Genomic DNA, 24,120 nt, shown 5'->3' with positions numbered 1-24,120 from the left:
CATCAAAAATAACCATTTTTATTTTAAAAGGTAAAAAATTATCAGCTTTGAAATTCTAGTTGCCTGATTTGTTTGACAGTGAATGTACATGTAATATAACAGTGGCCTTCCCCTCCCTTTGCTTCTTCTGTTTTTGTGAACCCTTAGGGGACTGAAATTGCCAAAAATCCTATTCTCAGAAAAACTTCCATCTAAACAGGGCACCAGGGGATGGAATCAGCAGTGTGACGGATAATGTGATATGCTTGTGCATCCTGATATCACAAACACATGGATGCCCACGACAGATTTGTTGATCTTCAGTTACATCAGGGGATGGGATTTTAGATTGTTGCAGCCCTCCCTTTGGAGGGCTATGGGTTTTATAGGGAAGAAAGGTGTCGTGTGCAGGTCCTTTTTGTTTGTTTGTTTTTAAATGATTAAGTGGGCGTGTTGTTTTTCAGGGAAGTCAACATTTGGGCCTGTCAACCTTGTCTTTGTTTCTTTGCGCAAGTGCATTGTAAAGCGACTAGATGAGTCAAGGGGCAGGAAGTAAGATATCAATCTTTAATCGTCAAAGTTTTTTGTTTAAATTAATCTAGGTCTGATAAATAAGTAACTGGAAGCTGCTTCCACCTAATGGGTGCTCCATGTCCTATATGAAAGGAACCGGTGGTCTGAGTCCACATAAAAAAAAACCACAGCTGTGGTGAAGAATGAATTTTCTTCTGACCCTAAGAGATGATCCCCCTAGGTGAGCAATGAGAAATACTGGCAGGACAGGGTGAAGAAGCCTACATGCTTTCTGTCTGCTGTTTGGATAAACCAAGGGTTTGGTATCTAATCCTTTCAATCAACACTTTTCACAAATGCTGAATTCACCTTTATTTTTTTAAAGGAGTCCAAAAGGCATTCTTAGATCTTGCCCCTGAAGTTAAGAAAAGATATTTAAAGTAATTTTTGCATATCAAAGAAAAGAGATGCATATCTAGATCTATAACTATATAGATAGATATATAGCCTAATAGGTCTCTCTATAGCTGTGTTTAGAACTGATTTTTTGGTTCACTGGATAAACTTAAAAAGTTTAAAAAAAATCAGGTCAAACTGTTTCATTCTAGCTGAAATGAAATTATTCATTTTTGAGCTTAACCTTTTCTTTTTAATAAAATTGAAGTAAAATTTGAAGTAAAATGTCCTTTCAAATAAAAAATGAAATGTTAATTCTGATGTCAAAATTAAATATTTTAATTTTTCTGATTTTTTTCACAGTTTTTCCAATTGAAAAAATTCTGACACGAATTCATGACTCAAATTTGCATTTCTGGGTGAAAAAATTAACTCTCATGAAAAATTTCACTGAGTTCTAGTTAAATAGTGATTTGCTACGAGAGGAAGGGAGAGATAGAGAGAAAGAAACCCAATGGGTGTAAAGTTTATGCAATGTTCATGCTTTCTCATTCAGCCCACAAAAGTCATTTCCTCCATGGTGAACTCTAAATGTGTGCTATAAATATATAAACCACAGAATAAAACTAGAGGAGTGATTGTACTGTCTCCATGCTCCCTAGACAAACACCAAATTAGGGAATTCTACAGTGGTTAGATAATGAGGTCAAGAAAAGACATTTTTGTGGGTTTCTAAACCAAATCTAAAATGTAGATTCTATTTTTCTTTTCTGGAAAACCTCAAAGAAGCAATGAAGGCTTTGCTTTTGTTTCTTCTATGGGTTAGGTTTTCATCTTATTTTTGAGCATTTGTTTATTTTCCATAAAATATGACCTTTTTGCAAGACAGTGTGTATTTTAAAACATTGCTAACCATGTTTTCTAGAATTATGTCAGCTGTCTCTATCACTGAGACAGCTCTCAATTTCTCTAAAAATCTGGTATCAACTCCACGGGATTTTGAGATAAAACAGTGACAATGAAATTCCCAAACCCAATAATGGAGATCTGTGCAAGGCTCCACACAGCATTTAAACCCCAGTTAAGATAAAAAAATAAGTGTGCAAAATTGCTTCACCTCTGTTAAAAAAAAGCCTGAGAAATTAGGCTTTGTGCAGGTGAAATGCAGGGAAGATTAAATGGATAACTTCATGCGTTAATTGCAGAGTCTAAAGGCATAATCTACCCGTAAAAGTTTTACTAGTGTAGATATACCAGCAAACCCACCTAATGTAGATGCACCTTATACCCGGAAAAAAATCCTTTGCCAGTATAACTTTACCAGTTCAGCAAGTGAAATACATTATATCATGAAAATAATTTTTATGCTGGTATGACTGCATCTACACTAGGGCTTTTGACGGCAAAAAAAAAAAAATCACAGTCCTTAACCAAGATTGCTGCGTTAGAAAAAGTTTCCAGTGCAGACCTGGCCTAAGCTTCTGTTGATGACTGACAAGAGCTGTTTCAAGCAGTCAGGGCTCATAGAAGGAGTAATGTGCTGTTTTGATCTAACGTGTGTTAGACCAGAAAGCAGCTAATGAAATTTAAATGTTGTGAGATCAAAAACTGACTAATCCAGACCATTTGATATGCAGTACTTAAAACTAAAACGCACTGAACATATTGTCCAAAAGCCTTGTAGAACATAGACTTCCACCCTGAGGAGACTAACTGCTTTGAAATGCCAGAAGCTTCAGACAGGAGTTAGCCTTCTTCAGCTTTATGCCTTGTTCCTGAATATGAAAAGTTCAACTCTGATTTCTTATATTTATGTAATGTGTCTTGTCTCCAGGCTTCTCTAGGCTTCTCTGCCCATCGTCTGCTCCTCACAGTTCCTGATCACAGGACCTTAGAGTTCCAGACCTTTTCATAATGAGTTACATTAAAAAAAAACCCCACTTGGTAACAGGATGCAGTATTAAGTAGATTTGTTTTTCCAATAAATCAAGTTAGTCTGAGGGAGCCCTAGAACACATAAAAAAATAGCATTAGCATTCCCATACCTATTTCTGCGCAACAGTTTTATCTGCACATACAAGCAAAATAGAATAAAGAAAAAATAAATAAAAAATGTTATATATTTTGTTCTCTTTATTGAACAGTTCTTTTCACAGCTCTTCCACGTCCTGGATCTTTAAGTTAAATTATATTTATTCATACTAGGGCTGTCAAGTGATTAAAAAATTAATTGCAATTAATAATGCGATTTAAAAAATTAATCTCGACTAATCATGCTGTTAAACAATAACAGAATACTATTTATTTATTTAAATACTTGTGGATGTTTTCTACATTTTCAAATATATTGATTTCAGTTACAACACAGAATACAAAGTGTACCATGCTCACTTTATATTTATTTCTGATTACAAATATTTGCATTGTAAAAAACAAAAGAAATTATATTTTTCAATTCACCTAATATAAGTACTGTAGTGCAAACTTTATCATGAAAGTTGAACATACAAATGTAGAATTATGTACAAAAAATAACTACATTTAAAAACAAAACAATGTAAAACTTTAGAGCATACACATCCACTCAGTCCTACTTCAGCCAATCACTCAGACAAACAAGTTTGGTTACAATTTGCAGGAGATAATGCTGCTCCCTTCTTGTTTACACTGTCACCTAAAAGTGAGAACAGGCATTCGCATGGCACTGTTGTAGCCAGCATCACAAGATATTTACGTGCCAGATGTGCTAAAGATTCATATGCCCCTTCATGCTTCAACCACCATTCCAGAGGACGTGTCCATACTGATGATGGGTTCTGCTCAATAAGGATCCAAAGCAGAGCGGACCAACATATGTTCATTTTCACCATCTGAGTCAGATGCCACCATCAGAAGGTTGATTTTCTTTTTTGATGATTCGGGTTCTGTAGTTTCCGCATCTGAGTGTTGCTCGTTTAAGACATCTGAAAGCATTCTCCACATCTCGTCCCTCTCAGATTTTGGACAGCACTTCAGATTCTTAAACCTCGGGTCGAGTGCTGTAGCTATTTTTAGAAATCTCACATGGGTACCTTCTTTGCATTTTGTCAAATCTGCTGTGAAAGTGTTCTGAAAATGCATGTGTGTGGGGTCATCATCTGAGACTGCTATAATATGAAATATGCAGGTAAAACACAGAGCAGGAGACATACAATTCTTCCCCATCATCAGCATGGAAGCATGTCCTGTAGAATGGTGGCTGAAGCATGAAGGGGCATATGAATGTTTAGCATATGTGGCATTTAAATACCTTGCAATGCCAGCTACAGAAGTCCCATGTGTATGCCTGTTCTCACTTTCAGGTGACATTCTAAATAAGAAGCAGGCAGCAATATCTCCCATAAATGTGAACAAATGTGTTTGTCTTAGCAATTGGCTGAACTAGAAATAGGACTAAGTGGACTTGTAGGTCTGACATTACGCCCCATATTCTTTATAGAAATATGCTTATGATATGACTATGGCATAACTAATATGTATCTGATGCAAGATGGGTCTTGTCAGATATCATTGAAAAGGCTATGATTTACTGAATATGATTATCCAATTTGTATGCATGTATCATTTATGTACCTGAAGTTATAAATATGGACTATGAAACAGTTACAACTGTGTGTGTACTTGGGGATCACCCACCAGACAGAATACAGTCAGCATGGATGGGCCATTAGGAAAGACAATGGGTCTTTGAAGATACTGATCTCCGATCTTTCTGGAGTTCCTTCCTGGTGACATTATAAATAAACCTTCTCTCATGGTTGCTTTGACACTGCAACATTATGTGATCATGTCACCTGGTAAAAGACACCATCATGAGCTGGTACTTTTCCACTGAAGAGGGGTGGGGATCAAACAGGGAAACAAAATATTCCTGCCATATGTAAATCCTATTTAAGGCTGGAGAGAGAATTAATCAAGGTCACTGGTTCTTCACTGAATCCCCACCCAGGATGACTGCTGTAAACACCTAAGACTGATCTAGGGAGAAAGGACTGGGATCCAGGCTGAGACAGGGGTCTAGCCTGTGAAGAGAAATACCTGGAACTCTAAGCTGTAGAAATTCTGCAACCTGCCTAAAACAACAATTAGGGTGAGAAATTACTATTTGTAGCCAGTTTCTTTAGTGAAAAGAAAAGGAGGACTTGTGGCACCTTAGAGACTAACCAATTTATTAGAGCATAAGCTTTCGTGAGCTACAGCTCACTTCCTCAGATGCATATCGTGGAAACTGCAGCAGGCTTTATATATACACAGAGAATATGAAACAATACCTATTCCCACCCCACTGTCCTGCTGGTAATAGCTTATCTAAAGTGATTTCCAGCACAAATCCAGGTTTTCTCACCCTCCACCCCCCCACACAAAATATCTTGTGTGGGGGGGTGGAGGGTGAGAAAACCTGGATTTGTGCTGGAAATCACTTTAGATAAGCTATTACCAGCAGGACAGTGGGGTGGGAATAGGTATTGTTTCATATTCTCTGTGTATATATAAAGCCTGCTGCAGTTTCCACGATATGCATCTGAGGAAGTGAGCTGTAGCTCACGAAAGCTTATGCTCTAATAAATTGGTTAGTCTCTAAGGTGCCACAAGTCCTCCTTTTCTTTTTGCGAATACAGACTAACACGGCTGTTACTCTGAAACCTTTCTTTAGTGAATTAATCTTAGGTTGCATATTTGTTTATTTTGCTCAGTAATCTGCTTTGTTCTGTTTGCTATCCCTTTTAATCACTTAAAATTCATCCTCTGTAGTTAATAGACTTGTTTTGTTTTCTAAAACCTAGTTTCTGAAATTCATAATTGGGGGCACAAAGAGCTGTGCATATCTTCCTCCACATTGAGGGAGGGGGCGATTTTCATGAGTCTATGCTATATAAATCTCTATACAGTGCAAGATAATTTTGGGTTTCCACTGTGTGTGCACAGGAGAGCTGGGCAATCCCCTAGCTGAGTCTTTGATTGCAGACTCTGTGTGATTCTACAGTTGGGTGTGTCCCAACTTGTGTGTGTGCTGGAAAGAGGTTTGAGAGCCTGTTACAGCAACACAGAGTAAGGGGAACCCACGCTGGTGGGACAGGCAGGCTAAGTGGGACCCCAGCAAATCTGGTGGCACCCCGAAAGGGGAGTCCAACCCATCACAGTAGGCTCTAAAGTTTTATGTTGTTTTGTTACATAACTGCACTCAAAAACAAAAACAAAAAATCTACATTTGTAAATTACACCTTCACGACAAAGATTGCACTACATTCTTGTATGAGGTGAATTGAAAAATACTATTTCTTTTGTTTATCATTCTTACAGTGCAAATATTTGTAATCAAATATAAAGTGAGCATTGTACACTTTGTATTCTGTGTTGTAATAGAAATCAATATATTTGAACATGTAGAAAAACATCCAAAATATTTAATAAATTTCAACTGGTATTCTATTGTTTAATAGTGTGATTAATCGTGAATCATTTTTTTAATTGTGATTAATTTTTTTTAGTTAATCGCATGAATTAACTGTGATTAATCGACAGCCCTAATGCATACACATACACATGTATATACACATGCACACTGGCCAAGATTTATCACATGCTTTTCCATTTTGTCACCTGAATATCATCTCCACAAATGTATGGCCTCATACTCCTATCATACTGAATTTATACTCACTTGACTCCAGTGACCTCAGTTACTCTTGATTTACACCAGTATAGGTAATCAAGCCATGGTACACATGTGTAATATATAGCTCAAAGATCTTTTCAAAATTGCTGCCTAAAGTCAAGCTGTTAAATACATACTTGGGCACCTGAATTAGTAGTCTGGTTTTCAAAATGCTGAGATCCCAACAGCTCCCACTGACTTCAAACAATTGGTAGGGGAGATTTCCAGCTTCTCAGTGGGACACACTGAACTCACTGATGGCTCTGGAAGGGCCTAAGATAAAGCGTTTTAAAGTTGTGACATTTTCATGAGTAGTGCAGGCTCTTTTAGGTTATTTGTATAGTTCCTAGGGAGATGGAATAGTAGGCAGAGTGCAGATAAGGCAGAAAAAGGGCATGATAGATTAATCAATCACATGGTTCAGCAATTTATCTCATGGCTATTGGCACTGCGTATGTAAGAAATAGATACAGAAGATGTATTTTAAAATCACAAAGATAATCCTTTGAATATTGTGGCAAATTGCCAGTACGATTATGATGGGTCCAGCACTTCCTCTTCTTGGAGGGGGTTCAGGGCACAGTTTTCTGCCCCTGAACTAGGGTATCTACTGTCCCACTAGTAACCCAGAGAAGGGTAGTGGAGAGGGAGGGACCAAGGCCCACCCTCTACTCCAGGTCCCAGCCCAAGGGCCCTAGGGATAGTGGTAAACCACTTGAACTAGTGCTTCCTTCCCCTGGGCTACTTCCCTCTCCTGCTCTTCAGCTTTTGGGGCTTCCTGCCCTCTCTCTCTGCACAAGCCGGGTGTCTCTTTACCTAGGGTCTTGGTCTTCGAGCCAGCCACGGCACTTCTCCAAACTCTCCTCTGCTCCAACTCCTTCCCCTGGCTGATTGAAGCAGGGGGCTTTATCAGGTGACTAGCTTCAGGTGCTCTAATTGGCTTCAGGTGCTTTTAATTGATCTATAGAAACCTTTCTTCACTCTACAAGGAATAAGGCTTCTCCTCATCCTGGGACTTACATATCTCTCCTATATCACTCTCCTGCTGCCTTCTGGCCATGTTGTATCACAATATATTTTTGTCTTCTCAGCATCTCATGGACTCTCTCTCCTTTCTTTTTAACTGCCAGATTAGAAAGTGAGTGGGGATTCTCTACTGAATGTGGACATGGGGGCACTTATGCAGTTGGCACTTAGATGATATGCCACAATCCTCCAGTTAGAAATATTAAGATGAAAGAATAATCAGTGAAAAAATTATGTGCCTTTCTGTGAGCTATTCAACAGGATCATCACCTAAAATATCCTGCAAGCTGAAAGCAATCAAGTTTCACAGGGGAATGGAAAGGGAAGTTTGAGCTCTGCAAAGAACCAAGTTCCCTTCCATATGTCACTATGACAACTCCAGGGTACTTTTTAAAGTTGTTTTTTTGTTTGCACCTGTTCAGCCTTACACTACAGAAGATTCTCACTCAATTAATTTTATTTAGTAGCAGTTTGTACTTCATCTATCATGCTTCCTATAGGCCTCTCAGGGAGCACATGGTCAAATAAACTCATTACTACTTTGGTAAGGCAAAAGCTAGAAAACAAATCTTGTTCAGTTTATAAATGTCTAAAAGAGTTTAAAAAGTTTTCTTAAAAGATTTCTGTAAACTTAGGGCTGGCTTTTGCATGTTTTAAAGTGGCTTCCGCATGATTCTGAGTGCTCTCAGCCCTGGCTGGTATTCGTCACCTCTCAGGATCAGACCCTGACAGTAAATTTGATAATAATGTAAGATGTTTTTTACAAAATTAGAAATTAACCTAGAGTTCAAAGAAGGCTATTTGGCTGCAAGGCCTGACTTCAGAGCTCATTATTCCTCCTGAAGCACTGATAACATCCCTGGAAACTACTGTACACAGAGCAGGAAGGTGCCTTCCTATAGAAATTAATAAAACCAGCAACTGTGCAGGAGGATACAGAGTGCAGAACTGAGGTCTAGGGCTGGGCAAACGCTACAAAGTTCAGGTCATGACAACAACATGAACCTCATCCTGCAGGTTCCATGCACAAGGGTTATATGTTTGGATGTTCAGGTTGTAAAATCCACATAATCATAGAATCATAAAAGTGTTGGACTGGAAGCGATATCGACAGGTCATCTAGTCCAGTCCTTGCACCGAGACAAGACTAAGTATTATCTAGACCATCCCTGACAGGTGTTAAACTGTTCTTTAAAATCTCCAATGACAGAAATTCCACAACCTCCCCAGGTAATATCCAAGGCTTCCATGCAATTCTGGCCTCTTCCAACCAGTCTTGGGGGAAAAAAAACATCTCTTTTGGCTTATCTTTTGATGCCTGCTCTGGAGACACAGTACCTTGCAGTAGCTAGGGAACCCCAGGAGCTGTCTAGCAGCCATATATTACAGATTATGAAGCTCTGCTTCCCTACTGTGCATTTGCTAGGATTCTCTCAGGGATCCCAAGAGATGGTGTTTAGTGATTATGACTAGAGCTAGTCGAAACATTTTTGACAAAATGAAATTTCATTGAAATATGCCGTTTCGCTGAAGTTGCACTGTTTTGTGGAGATGTACCGGTTTCTTCAGGAAAATCAAGAGAGAGACCCAAATTGAAAGCCTCAGGTTGTTGAACCAAAACCAGACATTATGAAACAATTCCATCTCATGAACATGTTCTTAAGGTTTTGATTACTTTCCAGTGTGGAATGGAAACAATTTTTGAAACCTCAAACGTTATGTAACAGAATTATCATCTTCCAGACAGCTCTGAATAGTACGCTATCTGTTGTTGTATCAGTAGAGCCAATGGCAGCAGCAGGAAAGGGAAGGTGTCCCTATCCCACCTCCCCAAAAAACTTTCATTTGGAGGAGGACACTGAATTTTACCTATTAACCATCAGAAACCCTACAGGGATGAGTGACCAACCACTCTCAGTATAGGGAAGCAGGTCACTGGGATTGGGAAGCCCACCCCTGTTTCAGAGTAACAGCCGTGTTAGTCTGTATTAGCAGAAAGAAAAGGAGTACTTGTGGCACCTTAGCGACTAACCAATTTATTTGAGCATAAGCTTTTGTGAGCTACAGCTCACTTCATCGGATGCATACTGTGGAAACTGCAGAAGACATTATATACACAGAGACCATGAAACAATACCTCCTCCCACCCCACTCTCCTGCTGGTAATAGCTTATCTAAAGTGATCGCTCTCCTTACAATGTGTATGATAATCAAGTTGGGCCATTTCCAGCACAAATCCAGGTTTTCTCACCCTCCGCCCCCCCCCCCCCCCACACACCCACAAACTCACCCTCCTGCTGGTAATAGCCCATCCAAAGTGACCACTCTCTTTACAATGTGTATGATAATCAAGGTGGGTCATTTCCAGCACAAATCCAGGTTTTCTCACCCATCCCCCTTTTTTTTTTTTTCAAAAACCACACACACAAACTCACTCTCCTGCTGGTAATAGCTTATCCAAAGTGACCACTCTCTTTAAAATGTGTATGATAATCAAGGTGGGCCATTTCCAGCACAAATGCAGGTTTTCTCACCCTCCCCCACACACAAACTCACTCTCCTGCTGGTAATAGCTCATCCAAACTGACCACTCTCCTTACAATGTGTATGATAATCAAGGTGGGCCATTTCCAGCATAAATCCAAGTTTAACCAGAACATCTGGGGGGGGGGAGGAAAAAACAAGGGGAAATAGGCTACCTTGCATAATGACTTAGCCACTCCCAGTCTCTATTTAAGCCTAAAATAATACTATCCAATTTGCAAATGAATTCCAATTCAGCAGTTTCTTGCTGGAGTCTGGATTTGAAGTTTTTTTTGTTTTAAGATAGCGACCTTCATGTCTGTAATTGCGTGACCAGAGAGATTGAAGTGTTCTCAGACTGGTTTATGAATGTTATAATTCTTGACATCTGATTTGTGTCCATTTATTCTTTTACGTAGAGACTGTCCAGTTTGACCAACGTACATGGCAGAGGGGCATTGCTGGCATATGATGGCATGTATCACATTGGTGGATGTGCAGGTGAACAAGCCTCTGATAGTGTGGCTGTTGTTATTAGGCCCTGTGATGGTGTCCCCTGAATAGATATGTGGACACAGTTGGCAACTGGCTTTGTTGCAAGGATAGGTTCCTGGGTTAGTGGTTCTGTTGTGTGGTATGTGGTTGTTGGTGAGTATTTGCTTCAGGTTGGGGGGCTGTCTGTAGGCAAGGACTGGCCTGTCTCCCAAGATTTGTGAGAGTGTTGGGTCATCCTTCAGGATAGGTTGTAGATCCTTAATAATGCATTGGAGGGATTTTAGTTGGGGGCTGAAGGTGATGGCTAGTGGCGTTCTTTTATTTTCTTTGTTAGGCCTGTCCTGTAGTAGGTGACTTCTGGGAACTCTTCTGGCTCTATCAATCTGTTTCTTCACTTCCGCAGGTGGGTATTGTAGTTGTAAGAATGCTTGATAGAGCTCTTGTAGGTGTTTGTCTCTGTCTGAGGGGTTGGAGCAAATGCGGTTGTATTGCAGAGCTTGGCTGTAGATGATGGATCGTGTGGTGTGGTCAGGGTGAAAGCTGGAGGCATGTAGGTAGGAATAGCGGTAAGTAGGTTTCCGGTATAGGGTGGTGTTTATGTGACCATTGTTTATTAGCACTGTGGTGTCCAGGAAGTGGATCTCTTGTGTAGACTGGACCAGGCTGAGGTTGATGGTGGGATGGAAATTGTTGAAATCATGGTGGAATTCCTCAAGGGCTTCTTTTCCATGGGTCCAGATGATGAAGATGTCATCAATATAGCGCAAGTAGAGTAGGGGCGTTAGGGGACGAGAGCTGAGGAAGTGTTGTTCTAAATCAGCCATAAAAATGTTGGCATACTGTGGGCCATGCGGGTACCCATAGCCCTGTTTGTTAATAAGACAAGTAGACATGCTACATGTGGAATAAGGAGGATCATGGAAAAGAACAAGGGCTAAATTGTGCAAACAACAGCAGGCCAGGTTCAGGGCATATTCCCAAACCTGGGCTGAAATACATGGATAGCAACAGAGCCCTGACTCAACTCTTCATTTTTATGATAATTTTTCACCTTTAATTATCAGATTTCACCAAGTGAATATGGAAATGATTCTCAATTATTTTGTATTAAAATGTATAGAACTTTTCAATTATATATATATTTTACGAACAACAACACCCCCCACAAAAAACCCCTCACACTTAAATAGCGTCAAGATTGCAAAGTCAAGCGCTCAATAGTAAGGTAAAGTGAGAATTAAGGTGGCCTGTTCAACCTTAATCCAGCCCCTTTCTGCACCTGCATTATGATCCGATCTGTAATTACATTATAACACTATTTTTTTCCACAGGACCCCAGCCTCACTCAGTACACAGTGAAGGACACTGTTGTCTCTGTTTTATTTGTTGAAGAAGTTGGAAGGTGGGTAGTAAATGATGCAGGGAATTGAAGTAAGCTAAAAGTCTTGTGGTTAAGGCATTTCACAGCTACAGTTAAGGTCAATGGGAGCTGTGCTTTGAACAAGTAAATATTACAAAATTCTAAATTCTCTGAAAAATCAGCCCTGGCATCTGAAATTGGGTACCCAACATTAGTGTACATTGTTGACATTTTCTACCCCCTCACCTCACAGGGTGCTGTGAAAATAAATTAATGTCTGCCCCTCACCATCTCCGCTTCTTTCCACCCCCGCATCCCCCTGGCTTCTTTCCCTCTCCATTTCCTCCCCTCCTTTCTCCTATTGACCCCACAGGCCCGAGCTACTGACTGTGTCCCCATCTGAATCTATCCACCCCACCACCCCTGGTTTCTCTACACTCCTCCCCACCCTCTGACTTCTCCAACTCCTTCTCTCCCTTCTTCTAATTCCTCACTCCTCTGCATTTCAGTCAGGATGCTGCCACCTTATCCTTCATGATCCCTGGGCTCCAGCAGGTGGAGAACTGTAAAAGCCAGTCCCTCTGCTCTCTATTTCTATGTCTGGTGCCATAGCAGCCCCTGACAGCCAGGAGAAGCAATTTCAAAGCAAGTCCTACTCAGCCCCTGCACTCCTAGAATGGACCATGCTACGGGCTGATGGAATTTTAAGAGAATTTAGCTTTCAAACTCCAACAAGTTGCTACTGAGCATGTGGAAACTGATATGGAAAAGGTCATCCTGAATGGTTAAAGTTTGGCAACTGAAAACAAAGTCATATAATGGCAGAATTGCCAACCTAACGTGTTCAAAAATCATGAGCCAGACCCGAAAAATAATGAGACTGCTCTGCCTTTTGATTTTTGAACTCCCTCCCTCCATCCCCAGATTCTCTGTAGCAATTTAACAGTGTTACCAACTCTCCCAAATTTAAACAGTAACATGATTTTGGCCGCTTTTGGGAGCTCTGGGTGGGGGACCCAAATCATAGACTATTAGAGTTGGAAGAGACCTCAGGAGGTCATCTAGTCCAATCCCCTGCTCAAAGCAGGACCAACACCAACTAAATCATCCCAGACGGGGCTTTGTGAAGTTGGGCCTTAAAAACCTCTAAGAATGGAGATTCCACCACCTACTAGGTAACCCATTCCACTGCTTCACCACCCTCCTAGTGAAATAGTGTTTCCTAATATCCAACCTAGACCTCCCCCACTGCAACTTGAGACCATTGCTTCTTGTTCTGTCATCTGCCACCACTGAGAACAGCCTAGCTCCAATCTCTTTGGAACCCTGCTTCAGGTAGTTGAAGGCTGCTATTAAATCCCTCCCCACACACACCTCTCTTCTGCAAACTAAATAACCCCAGTTCCCTCAGTCTCTCCTCATAAGTCATGGCCTTCTTGGCAACAAGGGCACACTGCTGACTCATATCCAGCTTCTCATCCACTGTAATCCCCAGGTCCTTTTCTGCAGAAATGCTGCTGAGCCAGTCGGTCCCCAGCCTGTAGCAGTACATGGGATTCTTCCTTCCAAAGTGCAGAACTCTGCTCTTGTCCTTGTTGAACCTCATCAGATTTCTTTTGGCACAATCCTCCAATTTGTCTAGGTCACTCTGTACACTATTCCTCCCCTCCAGTGTATCTACCTCTCCCCCCAGCTTAGTGTCATCTGCAAACTTGCTGAGGGTGCAATTAATCCCATCATCCAGATCACTAATAAAGATGTTAAAAAAAAACATCCCCAGGACTGACCCCTAGGGCACTCCGCTTCATATCAGCTGCCAACTAGACATCAAGCCGTTGATCACTACTCATCGAGCCAGACAATCTAGCCACCTTTCTATCCACATTATAGACCATTCATCCAATCCATAATTTTTTAACTTGCTGGCAAGAATACTGTGGGAGACCATATCAAAAGCTTTGCTAAAGTCAAGATATATCACGTCCACCACTTTCCCCATATCCACAGAGCCAGTTATCTCATCATAGAAGACAATCAGGTTGGTCAGGCCTGACTTGCCCTTGGTGAATCCATGCTGACTGTTCCTGATCACCTTCCACTCCTCCAAGTGCTTCAAAATGGAGTCCTTGAGGACTTGCTCCATGATTTTGCCAGGGACTGAAGTGATGCTTACTGGTCTGTAGTTCCCTGGGTTCTCTTTTTTTCCTTTTTTAAATATGGGCACTATATTTGCCTTTTTCCAGTAATCCTCCCTCGACCACCATGAATTTTCAAAAATAATAACCAGTGGCTCTGCAATCACATCAGCCAACTCCCTCAGCACCCTTGGATGCATTAGATCTGGACCCATGGACTTGTGCATATCCAACTTTTCTAAATAGTCCTTAACCTGTTATTTCACATTGAGAGCTGCTCACCTCCTCCCCATGCTGTGCTGCCCAGTGCAGCAACCTGGGAGCTGACCTTGTCTGTGAAGACCAAGGCAAAAAAAGCATTGAGTACTTCAGCATTTTCCACATCTTCTGTCACTAGGTTGCCTCTCCCATTCAGTAAGGGTCCCACACTTTCCCTGACCTTCTTCTTGTTGCTAACATACCTGTAGAAACCCTTCTTTTTACCCTTCCCATTTCTCGCTAGCTGCAACTCCAGTTGTGCCTTGGCCTTCCTGATTACACCCCTGCATGCTCTAGCAATATTTTTATACTCCTCCCTAGTCATCTGTCCAAATTTCCACTTCTTGTGGAATGAGATCAAATTATAAAGATGTATATAAAATGCTGCCTGATAGAAGCTTGCAGCTTATCCTCAAGCACAAAATATCTAAATAATTAATTCTGTTCCTTCCCCCACAATTGTCTGTCCCTCAGCCCAGCAATGAATTATGAACCCCCGAACTCCTACCTCAATTTTAACCTGCCAATCCCACATCTGTCCATTGTCTCTCATAAAATCATAGAAGTGTAAGACTGGAAAGGACCTCAAGAGATATAGCCCAGTCCCCTGCTCTGAGGCAGGATTAAGTATTATCTAGACCAGCGTTTCTCAATCTTTTTGATACCAGGGTCCTGCTTGTTGCCTTCCTAAACTGTGTCTGGGAGATCTCAGGCACCAGCACCAGTCCATGGATTGGTTGTTGAGAAACACTGATCAAGGCCATCTCTGACAGCAGTTTGTCTAACCTGTTCTTTAAAACTTCCAGTGATGGAGATTCCACAACTACCCTAGGTAATTTGTTCCAGTGCTTTATTACATTTACAGTTAGGGAGTTTTTCCTAATATCTAACCTAAAGCTTCTTTGCTGCAATTTAAGCCCATTGTTTCTTGTCCTGTCCTCAGTAGATAAGGAGAACAACAGTATCTAAGGAACACTCCTCCTGGTGCATGATGTGTTTGCTTTTAGACAATGGTAGGCCCCAAACCAAAATGAAGTCACATATGCACATATGCTAACTTTTCCTTAACATTCCTCTGCACCCTTCCCCCTCACCCCCCGGTTACTTGCTGTGGCCGTTCCCGCACACCCCCTCCGCCTCTGCTCACCTCTGCTCCGCCTCCGCCTCCTCCCCTGAGCGCGCCACCGCGGAACTGCTCCCCTCCCCCCAAGGCTTGCCGTGAATCAGCTGTTTGGTGTGGCAAGCCTGGGAGGGAGGTGGAAAAGCGGAGCAGCGGTGCGCTCGTGGGACGAGGCGGAGAGGAGGTGAGCTGGGGCAGGAGGGCTGCAGCAAGTAAGGGGGGGGTGCAGAGGAACCGCTGCGGTAACACGAATTTGGATATAACGAGGTAAAGCAGCCCCGCTCCCCTCGGACCACATTATATCGGGGCAGAGGTATATTACATTGTGAAGACATATTTCATTTGTGATCCACTATCACCCCCAGATCCTCTTCTGCAGTACTCATTTCTAGGAAGTCATTTCCCACTTTGTATTTATGAGACTGATTATTACTTCCTATGTGTAGTAATTTGCATTTGGCCACATTGAATTCCATCCTATTTATTTCAGATCATTTCTCAAGTTTGTCAAGATCATTTCGGATTCAAATTCTGTCCCAAAAAATACTCAACAACTCCCAATTTGGTATCAACTGCAAACATTGTAAGTGTACTCTCTATGCCATTATCCAAACAATTTATGAAGATATTGAATGGAACCAGATCCAGGACAGACCCCTAAGGGATCCCACTCAATATGCCCTTCCAGCTCCACTGTGAACTATTGATAATTACTATCTGAGAATAGTTTTCCAACTAGTTATGCACCAACCTCATAATAGGTTCATCTAGGCTATATTTCTCTAATTTGCTAATGAGACGGTCATGTGAGACAGTATCAAAAGCTTTCTAAAGTTGAGACATATCACATTTACTGCTTCTCCCCTATTCACAAAGCTTATTACCCCATGAAAAAAGCATATTAGGTTGGTTTGACATGATTTGTTCATGACAAATCCATCTTGTCTGTTAGTTATTATCTTTTTATCTTCTAGGTACTCACAAATTGATTGTGTGATTATTTGCTACATTATCTTTCCGGGTACCAACATTGGGCTAACTGGTCTAGAATTCCCTGGGTTGTCTTGATTCTCCTTTTTATGGATAGGTACCATATTTTCCCTTTTCCACTACTCTGGGATCTCTCCCGTCTCCATGAGTTCTCAAAGATAATCACTAGTGGATCAGAGATCTCACCAGCTAGTTCCTTAAGTATTCTAGGGGTGTATTTCATCAGGCTCTGCTGACTTGAAGACATTTAACTTGTCTAAATAATTCTTAACTTGTTCTTTCCCCACTTTAGCCTCAGATCCTACCCAATTTACACCGATGTTCACTATGTCAGTTTTCCAATTACTGCTATCCTTTTTGATGAAAACTGAAACGAAAAAAGGCATTTAACTCCTCCGCCATCCGCATTTTCTGTTATTGTCTTTCCCTTCTCTTTAAGTAATGAGCCTACTCTGTCTTTGGTATTTCTTCCAATGTATTTGCAAAATGTTTTCTTGTTACCCTTTATGTCCCTAGCTAGTTTAAGCACATTTAGTGCTAGTGAAGCACCAAATTTGTCCCTACATGTTTGTGGGTTTTTTTCATATTCATCTTTCATAATTTGACCTAGTTCTTACTTTTTGCATGACTTTTTTGGAGTTTGAAGTCACAGAAGATCTCCTTGTTAAGCCAGGATGGTCTCATACCATACTTTCCTATGCACTGGGATAATTTGCTTTTGTGCCCTAAATGATGCCTCTTTAAAAAACTGCCAGCTCTACTGAACTCTTTTTTCCCTTAGCCTTGCTCAGTGCACTTCTGTTCTTTAGACAGACTTTAGACAACAAATATTTAAAATTAAATTCAGATGGTGATGAAAGTCAATAAGCTAATTGTAAACTTGTTGTCCTGAAGGGCTGCTATTTTTTTCCTGGTGCAGTCATTTTGTTAAGAATTACAATAAAGGCTGAGGTAAGTCGTAAGCCTAATGAGCAGGAGGTTTTAATAGCTCTTACCTCATGAATCCAGAAAGTAAGTAATCAAGAAAACAATTCTGCAAACAAAGCAGGGGCTCAACCCAGTGGATCATGTTGAGTGCTGACAACTCTGCTAGCTCGGATCCTGTCATGGCAAATACTACTTCTATACTGAAAAGGCAATGCAACCAGCATCCTCCCTATTGCAGGATGAAAGGGAGAGTACGACCTGGTTAACATGTATTCTGATTTATCCATATGTCACTCTCAGCACTGTAATGATTGCAGTGGTAACCAAAAGGACAGAAAGTGCAGTATTTACAGAAGGTATGCTCATCCATTTTGTGTTTTAATTACAAATGAAAATGAGAGATCTAATGCTGTTAGCACCTTCAATTACACATTCAGAAGAGAACTGTGAGCAAAGTTTGTACACTCATTTGTATTAGCCTGTCTGAGATGTATTTCATCTCGTTTCTTCTCCCTGCCTCTGTCTATTTAATTCAGAATTAGAGCTGTCCTATAAGATCTCCCAGACAGCATGGCAGAAACCACCTGCACCATACATGGCAGATTTTAAGAACAGCAGAGGTATTCTGGAGACCTGACACTGACTGATGGGAATGCAGCAGTGTTCACCTTGCAGCTGAGGATGGTCAGATACATGTTCTGCTGGTTTAATAGTTTGTGGCATCACTAAGTGCCCATGCAGAATAGCAGTGGAAAGCTTTTATTTTATTATATTTTTAAACTGTGTGAGTCAGTTCAGAGCTCATGAAAGAGAGAGACTAACTGCACTAAAAAGAGTATAGTATAGTGAGGTCAGACACTGGGCAAGTTTCAACACAGAGCTCCGCCAATACACTTTAATCCTTCTCAACCTTTAATATTGCTATTGTTCCAGACCTGGGACTCTTCGGAGCTGAAGTTGTACAATCAATCAAATTGTCTGTTGATTTCTGGACAAATATTGATAGGCAACTAGGCAGAGGGCACTAAATTCATTTTCACTTGGTACCAATGTGTGATATAAACAAAAACTTCCAGAGGTAAAGGGCTTGTGTGGTATTTTTTCCCTTTTTCGGAAAATTTGTTTGGAAGAGGAGGGGAAATGCTCCTTACCTTTATACATTATAACAGGGTGCTCAGCTCGCTGGCACTGGGAATCTTCTGTAGCTGCTGACACTAAAATTCCTATGACTCCCAAACCTGCAACCAGCAATGCAACCAGACTGTTTCCCTTCATGGTGGTCATGTCGTCCTCTGCACTGGTCACTTTTCCTTTAACTGGCAACTCTCCTTGTATTCATGTGTGGAAAGGACCTGAAGAATGCAAAGAAAAGAATTCAATGACTCCGAGGACAGCTAATAGAAAACAAAACAATTGGTTAGGTTTGCAATGGAAAATAATCCTTTGTTTTCCTTCCCCGTGGGGTTTGACTTCTCAAAAGTGAATGACAGCCTTTTGTAATTTTACATCATAAAATTGTCAATTACATTTCCATGAATTTGGGAATTAATGAAAAAGACATGTTTTTATCTTCCATTGGCATGCACAAAAATTTTGTTTTCTTATATTTTAGATTTATATTTTCCCACTTTGTGACATGTGTGGGAGGAGAGATGTACACATATAACATTTTCTTTTAGAAGCAGCTTACAAAACAACAGTATTTTCTTAAATTAGAATATGCCATAATTATTAAATCACCTTTAGAAACTATAACCCAAGTAGTCTTTGAAAACAACTCATGTAATCTACTCAAATTACTTATGTGCCCTGGGCTAAACCATTCCATAGCAAGGCTATTTCCACATAAGACAATAAAAATCAACTTTGCACTCACACAAGGCTCAATTCTGCACCACTCAAGTCAATGGGAATCTTGCCAGCAACTTCAATGGAACTAGACCCACAGTTTCCATCTGATTGCTTCCATGTGACAGTCAGATTTGCTATCCTGCAGAACCCAAAGAAGTGTCAAACCCCCTCCCCCTGACCCCACCAAAAATACTTTCCTGAGATTTGCAGAAATCTCAAGGGCTGTACCAAAGTACCCCATGTTACCTCTTACCCACTGAGTTCCATGGCATCCAGCTCCAAAAGAAATCATACTCCCATGAGCTTAGCACACTGGCCATTGCCCTCCAAAGCTCTCTGAAAGGGGGTTTTGGCTGTTGCTCAGTGAAGGGAAACGTAGTATAAGTTAATACTGATGAGGTCAGTAGCTACACAAGGTATCCCCGTAGGGCTGAGGGGAGGCATGAGATGCCACATTGTAGCCATTTTCTCCTCCATCAGCACCATATCCCAGCAACCTCCCAGCCCCCAAACCTTGTGGTGACTATGGCATGGAGCTGCTACTGCCTCATCCTCACTTAGATCCACTGCTGCTTGGTCCACTCTTCTCACTAAAGCAAAGAGGAGCATTTGCTCCATACTAAGCATATCAAAGAAAAGACATTCTACCTTCATTTTACTCAATATATTGCTTGTGAAATATGCCAGACTGACAACCCTGGCAGGATGTATTTTCTGCCTGTCCACAGAATTCTATATCACAGGCACTAGCAGGGCAAGGTTCACGAAAGTGCCCTGGCACTGTGCCTCAGCCTACAGGTGTAACTCTAGGCATGTGAGATTTGTTCAGTCTCCATGTTTAGTCAATCCCAGACTGCTTTGATGAGACTGCCTACAAGATTGCCTATGGTGATGATGTTCTAACAGCGAGAGCACCTTTCTAATAAGATCTGGACAGAGATCAACAACTTGTTTTACACAGACCACAAAACAGTGATGACTTTCAGTCAGTACCCACTTGGGTCAAATTCAAGCTAATGACCTACAGATGAGAAGCCCCATATTACAGTAATTAATAATCCCTTGAAACATCCACTAACCACAGATTGTATTTTGTAACTGGCAGAATACTCACAACACTAAATGTATTCAAGATCAAATCCAATTCTATTAGATCTACCATATGTAAATATTACAAGCGCTAACAACTTAACACAATAACTCAAAGATCTTGTGCCGCAGGCAGCTTAACTGAGCATTCACCAAAATTAATCATTGGTGACAATGCTAAGAACTGGCATATAGCATGTCTGATTTCATTGAGCTGTTCTGCACAGTTTAATAAAGATAAAGCGTAAACTTTTCTGATTTATATTATACAAATCATATCAAACAAATGAATGTTTATGAAAATATTCTTCCTGTAATGTGCACACATACGTAACTCCCTTTATCACTAATAAGAGTTACGCACACATATCAAGAGAAGCATCTATCTCTTTGTGTGCAGTAAACTAACTGTACTGTAGTAGGATTTGGCTCTTGCTTTATTTTTAATATGACTAGTGGATGAACAGCAATAGGTAAAATTAGGAAAAGTTTGAGCTAAGACTTTGGGGGGAAAAAAGCAAAGAATGAGATCAGACTTCAAAGAAGCACTCTTGCTGGTTTTAAAGGAAATTAAATAAGGGGGGAAATGTCAGTTAGGGAGATACAGTATGGTTAAGAATAAATTTCTTTAGCATTGTGCGAAGTTAAAGATCACAAATCATTAACAGAATATCTAGGTATAATTTATTTTATAAAACTCTACCTATCACATGTCTTAGACATTATTTAATCATGGACTATTGATACTATTAACATTTGTCACCACTGCATTGTAAGCATATTTTGGTGAGCCTATATGAGTACATTTGTTTCTTTTAAAAAGGAATTAAATTCACTCTATTATACCTAATACAAAGGCTTCCTACAATAAAACTATATCAGATTATCCCACTACATTTGTGCAGCATTTAGCAGAAATTATTTTTAAAAGGACAAACCATATAATTTTAAAAAACTTTGCAACATTTTAGAAAGAAATGAAGATCATGTTAAAAGATGCCTTTAAATTCATACAAGAAAAATCATTCCAATCAAACTTTTCACTTAGTTAAAACGCTTGAGGTAAATGGAAGTAAAAACACTGATTATGTTCAAAATCATACTTTGTTAGAAATAAAATTCTAACACAGGCCTGATTCTATGAGGTGCAGAGTGTCTTTCAGTTCCTCTGATTTCAGTGGCAGTTGAAGGCATTCAGGACCTTTCAAGAAGCACTAAGCATCTGCACAGGACAGGACCCTAGTGTGTTCCTCTCAAAGACATAAATCACTGTTTTGACCTGGGCTGTATTCCCCAAACCTTTGTCTCAACAGGATTTTTTCTGAGGAAAGAATCCATAGCATTTTTTTAAACCCCAGCACGCAGGTTTCGCTATAACCACCATCCCAGTGCATCTGCTAGTGGATCATGGCTGGTGATACCATACAGGCAGTGGTGAGCTGGAGCCGGTTCCAACCAGTTCACTAGAACCGGTTGTTAAATTTAGAAGCCCTTTTAGAACCAGTTGTCCCTTGCGGGACAACTGGTTCTAAAAGGGCTTCTAAATTTAACAACCAGCCAAAAGTGGCACCTTAGGTGCCGACTCCATGGGTGCTCCGGGGCTGGAGCACCCACAGGGAAAATTTGATGGGTGCAGAGCACCCACCGGCAGCTCCCTGCCCCGCCCCATGTCTGGCTCCAGCTCACCTCTGCTCCGTATCCTCCCCTGAATGCGCCGCCCCGCTCTGCTTCTTGGCCCCATCCCCCCCTGCTTCCCACGAATCAGCTGTTCGCGCGGGAAGCCTGGGAGGGCTGAGATGCAGGCGGTGGCTTCGCGCTCAGGCCCAGGGAGGCGGAGCGGAGATGAGCTGGGACGGGGGGGCGCGAGGAGGGCCGTCCGCACCACAGCAGGTAACCCGGGGGTGGGGGGGAGGGGAGCCCCAGCTCACCTCTGCCTCCCTGGTCTGAGCGCGAAGCTGCCGCCTGCTTCTCAGCCCTCCCAGGCTTCCCACACGGACAGCTGATTCGTGGGAAGCCGGGGGCGCAAAAGCAGAGCAGGGTGGCGCGTTCATGAGAGAAGACAGAGCGGAGGTGAAGTGAGCTGGGGCCGGGCGTGGGGCCGGGAGCTGCCGGTGGGGGCTCTACACCCACCAAATTTTCCCTGTGGGTGCTCCAGTCCTGGAGCACCCACAGAGTCGGCGCCTAAGGCACCACTTTTGATGTGATCAGTGGGGGGAGTGGCTGCTTCCCCTGCTCCCCCCGAGCTACGCTCCCCCGCCCCTACGAGCCAGAGGGACCTGCTGGATGCTTCCCGGGAACTGCCCCAGGTAAGCAATGCCAGGACTCCCCACCTGGCCCCCTGGCAGGTCCCTGTGACTCTTAGGGACGGGGTGGGCACCCACTACGGTGGCCACAAGACCCTCCTGCCCAGTTCTGGTGGCAGACAGGGGAGGGGGATGGATGGAGCAAGGATCTGGGGTGGGGGGGCATCAAGGAACGCGGAGGGTTGGAAGGGGCAGGAGTCATGGGGTGAGGAGGGAACCGGTTGTTAAGATTTTGGCAGCTCATCATTGCATACAGGAACATGGCAACACTCCAGTCTAGCCAAGGAAGTGAAGACTTATGTGGAAAGCAGACCTAAAACTTCTGCATTTCCCAAATGTGCCATGAGATCTTTCGTGAACGGAAATACTGTAGTCAGGCCAAAAGTTTTAGAGCCTTATCTGAAAGATGGTTTGACTGGCAACACACTGTCCGCTACCAATACACATTATCATTAGTTGAGTACACATTCATGGGGAAGAACATCCTAACTGAATCACTCACACTATTTCCTGAAGGATTCTAGTGTACTTAAAGAAAAGGAGTACTTGTGGCACCTTAGAGACTAACAAATTTATTTGAGCATAAGCTTTCGTGAGCTACAGCTCACTTCATCGGATGCATTCAGTGGAAAATACAGTGGGGAGATTTATATACATAGACAACATGAAACAATGGGTGTTACCATACACACTGTAACGAGAGTGATCACTTAAGGTGAGCTCTAGTGTACTTAAGAAGCTTGCTCTCTATGTGCTGACAAAGTCTAACCCTGATTAATTTAGATTGCAACTGGAGATAATACAGCTACAGACATGACTGAACTGAACTAGTTTTGAACAGTCAAATTTAGACTCTTTGTCTAATTCCTTGCTTCACAAGGAAAATGTAAAACCTGTAGTTTGAACTAAACTTCACTCATTTCTGGTTTGATTGCCCTGTGGTGCCATGTTTTGATGCAGCTATGTACTCACAGATATGCCTGTTGCTCACGGTGAGCAATATTGAATTACACTTGTTTCAGCATGCCTTTCCAGAGAGAACATAATCATAATACACAAATCTAGGGAGTATGGGGAACACATAGGATGAACTGGAAGTATTAGTACATAAGCTAAATTATGACTTAATTGGGTCACAGAGACTTGGTGGCATAAATCTCATGACTGGAATATTGGCATGGAGGGCTATAGCTTGTTCAGGAAAGGTAGGCAGGGGAAAAAGGAAGGTGTTGCATTATACATCAAAAGTATATAAAATTGTTCAGCGATCCTGAAGAAGGCAAGAGGCAGACCAGTTGAAAGTTTCTAGACAAAGATAAAAGGGGAAAAAATAGGAGTAATGTGATAGTGGGAGTCCTTCATAGACCACTGAATCAGGAAGAGGGAGTGGGTGAGGCATTTCTTGAACAAATTACAGAAATATCCAAAATACAAGACCTGGTAGTAATGGGGGCTTTAAC

General features: G+C 41.6%; 1 protein-coding gene across 4 annotated transcripts in view; it reads right to left on the bottom strand.

Moving 5' to 3' along the window:
* SEMA5A (semaphorin 5A) overlaps nucleotides 1-24,120 on the bottom strand; it is a 655,298-nt gene that overhangs the window by 454,673 nt on the left and 176,505 nt on the right. For all 4 annotated transcript variants that reach the window (XM_073332372.1, XM_073332370.1, XM_073332373.1 and 1 more), the window contains exon 2: nucleotides 18,569-18,769. In XM_073332372.1, coding sequence (XP_073188473.1) covers nucleotides 18,569-18,701 — 133 coding nt within the window. In that variant the 5' untranslated portion in view covers nucleotides 18,702-18,769. The remainder of the gene's footprint in view (nucleotides 1-18,568; nucleotides 18,770-24,120) is intronic.

This window comes from Lepidochelys kempii, chromosome 2 (genome assembly GCF_965140265.1).
Source record: "Lepidochelys kempii isolate rLepKem1 chromosome 2, rLepKem1.hap2, whole genome shotgun sequence".
NCBI classification, from domain to species: domain Eukaryota; kingdom Metazoa; phylum Chordata; order Testudines; family Cheloniidae; genus Lepidochelys; species Lepidochelys kempii.
This window is presented reverse-complemented; position numbering and strand designations above follow the sequence as displayed.